This window comes from Balaenoptera ricei, chromosome 2 (genome assembly GCF_028023285.1).
Source record: "Balaenoptera ricei isolate mBalRic1 chromosome 2, mBalRic1.hap2, whole genome shotgun sequence".
NCBI lineage: Eukaryota > Metazoa > Chordata > Mammalia > Artiodactyla > Balaenopteridae > Balaenoptera > Balaenoptera ricei.
Genome location: NC_082640.1, coordinates 80,212,709 through 80,226,714, shown reverse-complemented (window position 1 = coordinate 80,226,714; position 14,006 = coordinate 80,212,709). Strand labels below are relative to the sequence as shown.

Sequence of the window (14,006 nt, the reverse complement as noted above, 5' to 3'; positions counted from 1 at the left end):
TGATGATGTGGAGAAAAGGGCACCCTTGTACACTACTGGTGGGAATGTAAATTGGTGCAGCCACTACGGAAAACAGTATGGAGATTTCTCAAAAAACTAAAAACCATATGACCCAGCAATTCCACTCCTGGGTATATATATCCCCCCCCAAAAAAAACCAAAACACTAATTCAAAAAGATACATGATGTACCGTAACATTCATAGCAGCATTATTTACAATAGCCAAGATATGGAGGCAACCTAAGTGTCTGTCAACAGATGAATGGATAAAGAATATGTGGTATACATATACATACAATTCTACTCATCCATAAAAAAGAATGAAATTTTGCCATTTGCAACAACATGGATGGACTTGGAGGATACTATGCTAAGTGAAATAAGTCAGAGAAGGATAAATACCATATGACATCATTTATTTGTGGAATCTAAAAACTACAACAAACTAGTGAATATAACAAAAAGAAACAGTCTTACAGATATAGAGAACTAGTGGTTACCAGTGGGGAGAGGGAAGCAGGGAGTGGTAAAATAGGGGTAAGGGATTAAGAGGTACAAACTACTAAGTATAAAATAAATAAGCTACAAGGATATATTGTAAACACAGGGAATATAAGCAATATTTTATAATAACTATAAATGGAGTATGACTTTTAAAATTTGTGAATCACTATGTTGTTCACCTGTAAGTTACATAATATTGTACATTAACTATATCTCAATTAAAAAAATAAAAAGAATGGTGGAGTCGATTCTAGTATGGTAAGAAAATGATCACCTTTCTACTGACCAACTGTGGATCCACTTATAATTTCTCATTGTACCATGTGCTAAGCAGTAAAATTTTTTCCCTAAATATCAGAGCTTCCAAGTTGACAACTGGTAGGCTGAAAATTAAACTTAAATTTCACAAAGTTTCTTCTGTCTGTGTACTTTCTTTCAAGTATTAATTATCACAGATTTCTAAAAATGTGGTAAATCATCCAGGTAAAGATACTTATATAGGCTTTGAAGAAATCATATTCCATCACTGGGATAACATTCATAATCCTTTTGGTGAAACTTTTGGTAATCTTACTGCTTTCCTGAAGTTGGTCCCTCAGTTAAAATTATGTTAAAAGTATTACTAAGTCAGAGCATGAAGGTATGGCTTTCTTAAATAGACAAAAAGTGAATTCTTTTTATTAAGAAAACAGTGAACACATTTAGCTGATAAAATTATTTAAGAAAATTTGTGAACTCCCTTTTAAAAAGAAGTACCAAAATGCAATACCAACATCAAAGCATTTTTTTCTTGTTATGTGTCCAGTTTGAGGTCAGTACTTTAATCGAAATTACTTTAAATCCAATCAGAGGGACTCAAGCTAATTCAGTTTGAAAGCTGGGGGAAAAATTAAACCTTATCATTCTTAACAGGAATTGGCGGTCGTAGTGGGGAAGCCAGTATAATCTATTTCTATTAAAACACTAATAACATTAGCAAAACTCTCTTAAGATGAAACCAGCACTATTTTTTTAAACACCGAGTCAATAAACATTAGAATACACTATTAATTATTAGCAGAACCAGATACATATTTGTAAAGTTATACCTCTCCTACACTATGTCAACCTTCAAAGCAGCACAACTATTCTGAACTGTCCAATCCCAGACAAAGTAATTTATTTTTCTAGACTCTTAAAAATAGTACTAATTCAAATTATCAGTATTGGTTTAAGGCCTCCCCATCTCCAAAAGCAGATCTTCCTAAGGTCCACTGCAAGAGTATGAATCCTTAAAAGTACCAAGTTAAATAACTGACTAGCTTTTTGAAAATTTTTCTCAATGACTTAAATGGTTCTCTTGCAATGTGATTGGACTCAGCCTTACAAAAAATATAATTTATTAGCCACTTACTTAGAATTACAATAACAGAATTAAAAGACTAAGGGCACTGTGTTGCTCAATATCCATCCCTCCTTTTTTCCCCCAGGCACCTATTTTTACAGATAAGACAAGGATCTGACAAGGATCAGAATGATTAAGTGATTTGTCTAAAGTCGTATAAGTCACCAACAATGGAGAAGGCATTAATGCTTGGCTCTTCTGCCTTTTTGTCATTCTTTCTGCTTCCCCACCTCACCCCTCCCAGCAGCTCAGTAAAAATTTAGCAGCATGAAGAGTATTTACCAGCTATTGGAAATTGTCAACTTCATAATTTCTTTATGAAATGACTACAAGGACAGGAAAATAAGCACTCAAGAATATTAAAATTCTGTTTTGACTCAAACACTATTTCCCTCAAATATAATGAAAATGTGCATTCTTCTCTTCTATTTTGAACTAACTGATGATTTGTTCTATTCCAAGTACGTTTTTGACATAGAACACATGGTGCCAAAAACGTTTAGCCAGACTTGCTCAGCACTAGAATCACTCATTAAAATATTCTGCTTCCTCCTTCATCTATCTCAACTTGCCCACTTGAGCCACCAGTGGCTACTGGCCTCTACAGGTGACTAACCGCATGTAGCAACAATCGTAAACTTTATTAGCATAAACAGCTTAATCAAAACGGAAGCACACACATAGAGTGATATCCTGGGAAAGATAAAAACTGTGAAGTCCCTGCCCACTACTACTAAGTAATCTAAAACAAATATTTCAATAATAACCACTCAATTTGCCTGTGACTTTCTATGTACTAGTTAATATACTTTAGTGTCTAATTCTTTTCCCTTCTGTCACCCCTTGATGCCCTCACAAGATGCTACCATCTTTACATCATTATCTGCAGAAGTGAAATTGCTTCTGCCCAAAATAAGTCTATGGTACCACTGAATTAGCTGAAAAGATTTCTGTTAACCATTCACCCAATGGAAAACCTACCACACGGCAAATGTTATTCTCTGGGCTGTTAATCTCATACAGTTTTACTTCTCACCATGCAGAGCATCACAAAAGATGTTCTCTAACATTAACCACACATGGAGATTTCTCATATCTCTTCAACTATGGTGTCCATCACATCAAGAAAAAAAAGGTGCTACGTAAACACAGTTAAATGAAATTTGCATTTACTCTTAGACTAGATATCCCCCCAAAAAGATCTGAAATACTGAAATCAAAATGAATGAACCTACAGAAGGGTAAACTCTTTTTTTTTTTTAATCAGTCATCAATTTTATACACATCAGTGTATACATGTCAATCCCAATCGCCCAATTCAGCACACCACCATCCCCACAGAAGGGTAAACTCATAGTAGCAGTTTTCAATGTACTATGTGTGAAAAGGGATGGAAAGGCTTCACTCCAAATTAGACAAACAACAATCCAAACACATTTCTTTATCAAGCTTCCTTGACAGTACCTAAAAATAGTAAGTCGTCTCCAATCAATAAATTTAACACTGCTAAAAACAAAAAAAGTTGAATATCAAGTTAAGACAGAAACAGTTAAAATACTAATAGCCTAGTGACACTTGGAAAGAAGTTTTGCACTACTCTCAGAAGCATCAGTGGTTCTCAACCAGGGGTGATTTTGCCTCCCAAAACACATTCTTTGGTCACCACAACTAGGAAGGGGTGCTATTGGCATCTGGTGTGTAGAGGCCAGAGATGCTGCTACACATCCTACCTTGCAAAAGTCAGCCTCTGCAATGAAGAATTACCTAGTCCAAAATGTCAATTGCCCCAAGGCTGAGAAACCCTGAGAAATGTAATCCACAGCTCAAAAAAAAAAAAAAAAAGAAATTTATTTTTTTATTTACTTATTTGGTAAATGTTGGTGGAGTGGAAGATCCATTCTGAGTAGTACTAAAAAGACTACAAAACAATAAACAGGCCATTTTGGAGGATTATTCCAAAGGAATATGATTTATTTAGAGAAAGTCGTCTATATGAAGCAATATCATTTTAAAAAAAACTGTCACACTGTTCTAAACAGGGATTTACTATAGTTTCATAAAGTAAAACTGTTAAAGAAAATTTCCTTTCCATCAGTCCTAACAACAAATCCAATGAGGATACAAGTTTGAAACCAGGACCCTGAACAATGATTGCATTCTCCAATAGTTACTTGATTAATCTAGCCACTACAAATGCTAAAGCTGTAATATATATATATACAAACACAAGAAAAAGGCAGACCCTCCAGAAACTTAAAAAAAAATCCCAAACATTTTAAATTCATGCCTTCTGCTCAGTCTATAAGAATTTGGCTTTTAAAGCTCATCAAAAGCAGTTTCTGAGAACCAGAGGTTAAAAAAAGAAAAAGAAAAAAAACCAAGGAATGTAAAAGTCAGGAAAGTATTTGTCAGATTAGTGTCAGAGACCTTTGTGAGGATGACACCTTTATCCTCTGCAATACATATCCCTAAAGCAGTTCACTTGGCTTCAGAATTATAGCCACTGAAGGTAATTTGGAACATTCTTACCTTTTTTGTACATCATTATTGTCAACTGTTGACTGTGAACTTGCTCTGTGCAGATTACCATGTTAGGACAACTTCCAATACTGCTTCAATGATTACAACCATATCTTCTTCTTCCTCTCATTTACCAAGATTTTTACCAAATGAGAGTTTTAAAAATGTTTTAATAAAGAGTCTGAACACTATAAACTCTCAGAAGTACTAAAACAGCCCTGACTGGGACTTCCCCAGTGGTCCGGTGATTAAGACTCTGTGCTCCCAAGGCAGGGAGCCGGGGTTCAATCCCTGGTCAGGGAACTAAGATCCCACATGCCGCGACTAAGAGATCCCACGTGCTGCAACTAAGACCTGGCACAAGCAAAGAAATAAATTAATATTTTTTAAAATAAATTAAAAAATAAAATGGCCCTGACTGACAACAAAAACTTTACTTGGGGTACAACTTTTAGAATTTCTCTTAAAACAGATCAATAATCAGTGCTGTTTTTAAAATTCAACTATAATCCTCAGCAAAATGCCTGACTTAACATTATTATTTTCATATTAATAGTAATTGCCAGTTTAAAAGTTGAAAGTAATCAACCCTAACTGAGCACCTCTGCCTAGGAGAAATAAAAATCATCTCTCAAAATTGTAGTCAAGAATATTAGGGTTTTCAAAAAAGTAACCTCAAATGCATGTACTTATTAATTGAAATACTCCTTCAACCTAACACCCTGCTTAAGAGATTTGTTTTCTGCTATTCTTTTAAACTGCTCTGGACCTCATCAATAGGCCCAGCTGTTAAATTCAGGAGCAATGACAACAAATGCCTGGGCAAACAAGTGCTGAGAGTTAGGGCCTTTCTTTAGAATAATCAGAGCTAGTTGACACAAGAGGGCCATACCAAATGCCCTTTCAAAATTCCATTAAGAAGCTGGACAAAAATAAAATAAACAAACACATTTATACATCTTAAAGCAAATTATAATTCTACCCCTCAGTGGATGCTGCTTCATTGAAAAATAAAAAATCCAACAACTTTGAAAAACAGTGAGATAGCATTACAGGTTTCTGCAGATGAGAAATGATCCTCACTAATCAAGTGCAAAGTGGGAAAAACTGGTCCCATTACCCAGTGATCACCAGGTACCTGATAAACCTTTCAGGTAGACAGACTTTAAGAACCAAGTATCATTGTAAATAAGCCTGTAGAACTACATGTGCTTTTACTTCCCGGATTTAACTTATGCAATTTTAAGCTAGTAAATTTTTAATTTAAATATGTACTTTTGAACCATACCCCCTTCTCTTTAAAGATAGATGATTTTTCTTAGACCCAGAAAGCACCATCTGAACGTTATCTACAATGTTGGCAGATTGGTCTCTCTAAATATCTCAGTCTGTCTTATTTTTCCAAAATCAAACAACTTTTACTTTTGTGTTAGCACTCTTAAGTTAGGGCAAGTAACTGTTAACAGCTTAATTTGAAGTGAACATGCACACAGGTAAGAGACAATGTCCTTTACAGCATCTACAAATCTCAATAAAAAGTGACAATGAAGCAAACTCTTGCCCATCTTGGGTCCAGGATCATTAATAAAATTCAAAATCTAGGCTAATAGTCTCATAGCTCTTACCTTTCTCTTTTCAATATACCACCCACCCTCTTTTCTTTCGAACATGACTCTAAATGTTTTCAATATATTTTAACTTCACATTTCAAGATCAGCTTTGAGCTATAATTTATGTACTACTCTTTAAGCTAGGAACCACACTCACAGAACAGTTTTTCATTAATCTCATCAAAAAACCTCAAGTTTCATCTCAACTTAAACTGAAGTAATAAACATTTTATTCATGGAAAACAACCTACATCATCCTTTTACAGGAGACTACTGCTACATAAAATTACAGAAATAGACACCCCCCCCCAAAACAATTTTATGGATGCTAAAACTAATCTCAAAATTTTGGAGAAAAAAACCCACCATAAAGTTATAATAATTCCTATGGTCTTCCAGCTACAAATGCTCATTTAAAAAATTATTTTGCACCCAAGCAAACAGTCCTGAAAAACCCAACAAATATAAGCCAGCTTTATGTTCTCTTTCCCTCTATCCTAAGACTTCAATTTCCACCTTTTATGGAAAGGAAATAAACAACCAGCTTCCTGTTCAATCACTAGCTTACGGCCAGTCTTTTACACATCACAGAACACAACCCGCCTCCTTTACTTCTCTCAAATGTCTCATCTTAATTTAAACTTGTTGAAATATGAGACCGTTTTACCACACTAATGCTTTCCTATGAAATTTATCTTACTTCAACATTTAGAATGCAAGAAATGTCAAGATGTCATAGATTACTTCTCACTCCTAAAATATTTAAATTAGATTATTTATGTAGTGAAGACTTAGCCCCTATGAAAGTGAAAATTTGATTTTGTTAAAAATACTGAAATTTATGGGAAATGGTTTAATATTCTGTTCTTGCTATTGTATCCAACTAGAAAAAGAGCCTCCCACATTACTCCCCTTTCTATTCCATTACATGAAAGTGTAAAATGGCTAAAATGGCTATCAATAAAAAGGATTAACTTTTTTAAAAACCTAAATATTACTTTAACCCTATACTTTCCTTTAAAAATGGGATGCCTTAGAAAAACTAAGTTAGACAAATCCTTTTGTGCTTGGATGAACAACAGGAAAGCAAAGCCTCCAGGCCTTTGGGGAGGAACCTTGTCCCCACAGCCAGCTCTGATGTGCCTGGGAGATAAGGCTCCACAGTGACACTTAAGGAAAGGCCTGTTCACATTTGAATTTCTGCATTCCTCAAGAACAATTCATGGCAATAACTAACTTTGCAGAAGAGCTACATGAAAGCTTTGGCCAATGAATGAGGGTCATCTGCTCTTTATCACAAGGGTAAACCTCATCCTGGCCAGTTTCTAACCTTTTAACCCTGTGAATTCCTAATTTACACATGAATAATGGAATTCTTGCCTAGAGTGCAACTTTCAGCTTCTAGTTCCTAAGTTTAGAAACCAAGACTTGATTGCCTGTGTTAAAAATCTAAAACTTGCACAGATTAAAGTTTTAGATTTCCAGGTGCTGTCTTACTTATTACACTTCAGAACTAAAAGATATGCTTGCTGACAAAATCCTTGAGCAGAAAATAAAAAGAACATACTTGCACCCTGCTGCTATCACTAACTAGGAGAGAACTAACCTTTTAAAAAAAACCCACAAAAACAGAATGTCCACTTAATGCCTATTCTCTTCCTGTTTAATACGTATAACGTCTTACCCTGAACACAGGATAAAGTCATCTGAGCCTACAATGTCATGGGACATTGCTTCTCAGATATCAGAACTAACTTTGTGAATTTCAAATCTCTAAGAAATTTCATTTCTAAAGAAAAATCTAAACCCACTATGCATTTATTTTAAATCTATAATACTGAATGCAATTTCCTAGCAAAGCACCTCCTCCAAGTTAAATGTGTGCATATGAAAAGTGTGGTTCCTATAACTAACATACTACAGTTGATATTTAACAGCAAAGCAATGTTCTACATAGTTTAACTGGAAAGAATTTGATACTTAAAATATGAATACTTCACCACAAAAGCCTTCAAAATGATTCACATCTAATAAAATATTTGTCATTAATGATTTTTATAAAGATACAACATCTAAAGCTACTCAAAAAGCCAATACTAACATTGTTTCACTGTTACTATGTTAATACTGTTCAGACTTTATTTATGAAAACTGAAAGCTCTGTGTGTTTTCAAAGTATTTCTGAGTGCCTTAGAATTGTCAGGCTTCTAAGGAGGTCCTGGAAATACCGTGTGGTCATGACAAATGCTTCATCTTTCAAAGCCCATCTGCCCCCTCCACCTTTCCATCCTGCCCCTCTCCTCTCTGGCAAGGTAATACAAGTTACAGTTCCTGGATATGAAAACACAATATTCCACAAACCCAAAAAGGTAGAAAAATTACAACTCTATAGAACAATTTTACATTAGACAAAAATTAAATGAACAGGACATAAGCATAAAAAGCACACCATCCTGAAAACAATACTGTACTGAAAAACCACTACTCAACAACAACAACACAAAAAGATGATTATTGGCCAATGATCACAGCAAAAAAAAAAAAGTTTATCAGACAGTCTCTCAGGTTTATACTATTCTGGGGGAGGGGGACTAGAATTGGAAATCTCTACTTTTCTGACATTTTTCAATACAAAAATATCTTTGCTTGCAATTTATTTTCCACTATTAATTATTATTGTACAAATAAAATATATCACTAAAATGAGGATGGCATGAATATGGCCATGGACTGTTACAATAAAGTCACCTAGGAAACCCCCACCAATAGCTGAATTTCAACTGTGGAGACCCTGAAGAAACTATTTCTTAAAGATTATGACTTTATCTCAAGAGCTCCCTCCTCCTATTGTTCATCTTGTAAATGATCAATTTGGAGGTATAGTGCAAAATCTGTCTTTTGAGGATTAACAAAAGCTTGTAGCTAGGATGCCTGTAAAACTATTTTTAAGATACAGTTGTGCTGTGTTTTGTTTTGTCTTAAGATTTACATTGTCTTTTGTAATCTTGAGTGCTGGGTATTTGATCACCTGAAGAGGTGGAAAGCCTCAGTGAAAACAAGGAGTTCTCTAACTATCCTAGGCCCATGTTTACACTCAACAGTTACCAGGGCAACCACCAAGCAGTGGGTCACTTGGACAAATGGTTGATCTGACTGGGTTGTTAATACAAAGGAAATCATTAGACAGCAAACTTTATGACAACTGGAAAAAAGTGGGCAGATCTGGTTTAAGTCCATTAGGCATAATATGGAAATGGCCTTAATCTCTTTCTCTCCCAGCAGGAAAAGCCTAGGAATACTTCAAAGGCTTGAGAGTTACTGACCAATGCCCTCTCTTTCAATTAAAAAGCAACATGGGTGATCTTAAAGCAGTCAGAGAAATGGAAGCTTGGGCTATATGAAAGATTTAGCACTTAAGGGTCATCTACAAAGCAGAAAAAGTTGCTTGTGATTTTCAAAATTTAATTATTAATTTACAAAAATGAGATTTTAGAACAACTTTTGTTGTGTTGGCCAAACTTTTCATCCAACTTTTTTCACAGTTTGAAACACTTAAATTTATACAAAGCCACCTCTACAGGTTTTGGTGTTCTAAACCTAATGTGACTTTTGTTCTAAATCACTCACTCGAATGTATATATTTTTTTTCCTCAGATTCTTCTGCATGCCTTAGTTAGCATCAACTACTATCTCCAGGAAAATTCTTAATGTTTGTGTGATTTTTCAGGTTAGCATGCTAATGAATCGAGAAATCATCAAAATGTAGCAGTGAAAAACGTCAAACAATCAAGAACTTAAGCACTTACTTGATAAGGTAAGATGAGCTTTTTGACTAAGAATGGCTCCATGTTTGTTCATGGCCAAGCACTGATAAAATCCTTCATCAGACTGCTCTCCTCGCTTGCCTTCCACCTCACTGATGTATAAAGAGCCATTGGACAAAACCTGGATCCGCTTATTTTCAGACACTTTTGCTCCATTTTTCAACCAAGTGACCTTAATAGGAACTTCTCCATGAGCCTGGCAATCTAAAACGACTGGGTCCTTTCTTGTGACAGTTATATCCTGTGGCTCTTTGATAAAAAACAGTTCGCTAAAGCACCATACTCCTACAAGGAAAAGGGGGGAAAGGCATACCCAGAATTATAAGTGTAAAATCATTTCTTAACACACAATTGTAAAACACATATTCAGAGTGTAATGAGACAAAGTTTAACAAACCATATTAATTAACTTACACCTTAATAAGCCAATCTAAGTTTCAGCTAACCTTCTCAACAAATCAGAGAAATCTTTTTACAACATCTTATACTAAAAAGCATAGGGAAGATTTCAATAACTTTTACCCCTTTCAAGAATTCTGTCCTCAAGTGCCTTGCTAGAGTTTCAAAATCATCAGGAAAACTCTTGAGCACAAGCTGTTTGCTTACTTTTACGAGCTTGTCAAAAAGATCTTGAACAGGGTAAGTCGTAAAAGTCTAATTTTACAAGAAATCATTAGCAAAACTCCGACTCTGTGAACAAGCAAGTTTATTTCCTTGTCCCTTGAAGAGTTTTTGAAACCCTTGGTACCTACTCCTTTGGGAAGTGCGTTTATCTTTTGTGACAGATGACAAGTTTGCACTTTTATATCTGCCCTTTTATAGCAAAGATTCTGTCTCTACTCCTTGAAAGAGACCCATTTACTTAATTTCTGCAGAGTATGGTAGGTATTTAAAAGACAAACATTTGACTTTGAAAAGTTGCTAACTCTTACTGCTTGTACTCAGTGGGTGATCGGATTAGGAAACTGCTATTTCTTTTTTTTTTTAGAACTACCAACTGTTGGAAAAAAATGCGTGACTAATTGGTCCTTACTGTCTAACAGGGATAGGAGATTGCTTAATCAACCAATACACATTTTTATCAGAGCAGAGTAAAGGCTTTATGCTAGGCATACACATCGTCCCCGGTCCCCGTCAGGATAAAAGCATCCGATGACCAACTAATACCCTGTCACCTCCTGCATTTAGCGCAAAGGTCAGCTTAAGTCTTGCATATTGATTGGGGCCGAGTAGAGTATTAGGGGTTTAGGGGCGGAGGGCATTTCATCTTCCTTCTGATTGTCTTGAATTCATGAGTACCAATCCCCGGGACTGATCTCTGTTTCTCATCAAGGCAGGTCCTCCAAACCTCACACACTAGTCACGCTCCCACGCCCTGGCTGCCGACTTCTCCTAATGGATGCCCAGGGCGACACGAGCGACCCTAATAGCCCCGCGCAGCGAGGACCACTCCGGAAGGCGCCCATTGTGTTTCCGAGTCACATCTGACTTTGATCCTTTTCTCTTGCTAATAGAAAACTAACTCCTCCAGGAAACAAACAAACAAACAAAACAAAAAACCCACGAAAGTCAGGAGTTTGTAACCTGTAAATAAATAAAACAACCCATTCTTCTTAACACCTCTTCTCCCCGCGCCCCCCGCACCCCGCATCCACTTTACAATTTTTAACTCTTTAAGAATAAAGCAACACGTCAAAAGAGAAAAATTAGTTCATCCAAGTTTGCGCAAGGCTAACCTGGAGTTTGGAGGGATCTTCAGATTCGCACACATCTCAGGCCCTGCCCCCAAATCCCTAGCTGTTAGAAATAAACCCTACTTAGATACCTTCCTTCTCAGCTTCGGGACCCTTCTCCCTCCCCTCCGGGGCACAAATGGGCCACAAAACTTCCACTCCTCTTCTCTTTCCAATTCCACCCCTCCCGTCTCCTCCTCGTTCGATCCGGATCCGGGAAAGTGGGGGCACTTAGGGGTCTGACCTGGGCGCTGAGTTCACCTATTCTCTCCCCCGCCCTAAAACGTGGGGAAGCCCCCACTGCAAACAGGGGAAGCCGCGCGGAAACGCGGCGCCCCCTGCGCCGCGAGGCTGCCACTAAGGAAACAATATAAATAAAGCCACGTGCGGCCGCGGCGGCCCCGGCTGGAGGGCGGGCGGCGCGGAGCCCAGGCTGGCCCCGAAGGCGAGTACGCGGCCGGAGCGCGGACAATGGCGCGAGGAGAAAGGGGCGAGAGTGGACGGCGGGCGCCGGCCCTCAGCGCGCGGCCGGGGGAGCGCAGCGGGGAGGGGCGGGCGCTGCGAGAGGCGCCCACCGCCGCCCGCGCCCCCGCAGAGCCCGCCGGCACCTCGCGCTCCAGCGGCAGCTCCCGACTGGCTGCAGGGAGGGGGCAGAGACCGGGGGTCAGCGCCCCCGCAAAGGACCCGCCGCCGCCCCCCCCCCCCACAACACACACACACCCGGTTGCCTCCTTCCCCTGCCCACTCGCGCTCGCTCACGCCCCACCGACGCAGAAGAAAGCGCGCCCACCTGGAACGGGGCCGAGGACCGGCAGGAGCAGGAGCGCGCCGAGCAGCATCCCTGGCGGCCGCGGCCGGGCGAGGGGTCGCAGGGAAGGCGCCATTCAGCGGGGCTGGGTGGGCATGCTCCCCGGCCGCCCCGCAGCCGCTGTCCGCCTGCCGGCTCCCTCCTCCGGGCGCTCTCCGCGCGGCGGCTGGACGCGCGCAGCCTGGGCTTCCCGCTCGGGCACCGGCGTGGCGTGGCACGGCGCGGCCGGCGGCTGGTCTCCTCGGGCGCGGCGAGGCCGGCGCACGGACACCCGCTCGCAGGAGGCGGGGGGCCCGAGCGTCCGGCCCGGGGGCGGAGTGAGGCGGCGGCTGGAGAGGGCGGGGGCGGTGGAGTGGACAGCGCCGCCGCTGCCGGCCTCGGGACTACTTTCTACATCTGGCCCCTGGTCTGGGGACCGCGAGGTCGGCGCGGCCGCGGAGGGAGACGCTGGGAGGGGGCCCAGTGGCGGCCGGGTCGCGGCCCCGGGGGGAGGGGGCGGGCCCCGCTGGACAATGCACCTGGGGGTCAAGCCCCGGCTGAGGGTCTCCGGCCCGCTTCCCCGCCCCCTCTGGCTCCCCTCCCCCTTCGCCGTCGAGGACAGAGCCACAAAGGCCGAGCCTGCCGGCCCGGCCCGGCCTGCCCCCGGGCCCCTCTTCCCCCCCCCCCACACCCCACAGACCACTCCCCTCCACCCCCAGGCTTGTTTAGGATTCGGGGAAGGAGGAGGCGGGGTGAGGGAGGGATGGTGTTGAGAGACGTGAAAAGGCCGGAGACTTCTCCCCTGATGGCCCCTGCCCATCCCCCTCCTTCCCTCACACGCCGAGGCCCTGTGGAGGGAAAACTATTTCCCACTTCGGAGATTTGTCAGCTACACTGGAGGCATCTCCGGGAGATAAGCCCCGACATTTGGAGACGGTTTCTGTCCTCCCTGCCCCCGTGAGATGCAGCCCTGGCTTAAACACATCTCTGAAGAGTGCCCTGAAATGAACAATTACCGTTTGGGGAGACGTTTTATTATCTCTTTCTCAACCTAAAGTTCTTTAATTCGTGAGAACTGTGCACTTAAAAGGCCCTGTGCTGAGAGTTGAGGCCAGACGAGGTTTCTAGATTCTCCGAGCTGGGTCTGGGGGACTAGGCGTTGATACTACCTGGTTAGAAGTTAAGCTGACTAGGAAAGACACAAATGTGAATTTGTTCACGTCTCTTAAAATTAAGTAAGGATAACAAGAGGAGTTAAAAGGTACATTAAAAATGTAATCAGGCTGCTACACATGTGTGGATCATGGAGAGCATTTACACGTGGATTAGCGTTTTCTAACCCAAAACTAAATCTATGGCCGTGATGAGGGCACAGGCTAAAAGCTCACCTTAATGAAAGCAGCTGACAGAAATCTAGCTTTTGTCACTAGGACATCAACACACTCGCTGCCTTTAGCATGTTCCAGAAATCCTCCTTATGAGGAAAAAAAAAAAAAAAAAAAAGGAGGGGGAATCAACAGTTTTAGCACATCTGGGAGTAACCTCCCCCGGAAGCTTACTATAATAGGGATCAGTCTACTTAACAATTTCAACTTAACTGCATGTAATACCCTGGGCTCTATTGCTTCCAAAAGCTGACTTAT

General features: G+C 40.5%; 1 protein-coding gene across 3 annotated transcripts in view; it reads right to left on the bottom strand.

Moving 5' to 3' along the window:
• Positions 1-12,542, bottom strand: part of PRTG (protogenin) — a 121,713-nt gene extending 109,171 nt beyond the window's left edge. For all 3 annotated transcript variants that reach the window (XM_059913235.1, XM_059913237.1, XM_059913236.1), the window contains exons 1-2: positions 12,367-12,542; positions 9,826-10,128 (exon numbers count right to left, since the gene is read on the bottom strand). In XM_059913235.1, coding sequence (XP_059769218.1) covers positions 9,826-10,128; positions 12,367-12,460 — 397 coding nt within the window. In that variant the 5' untranslated portion in view covers positions 12,461-12,542. The remainder of the gene's footprint in view (positions 1-9,825; positions 10,129-12,366) is intronic.
• Positions 12,543-14,006: the final 1,464 nt, after the last annotated feature.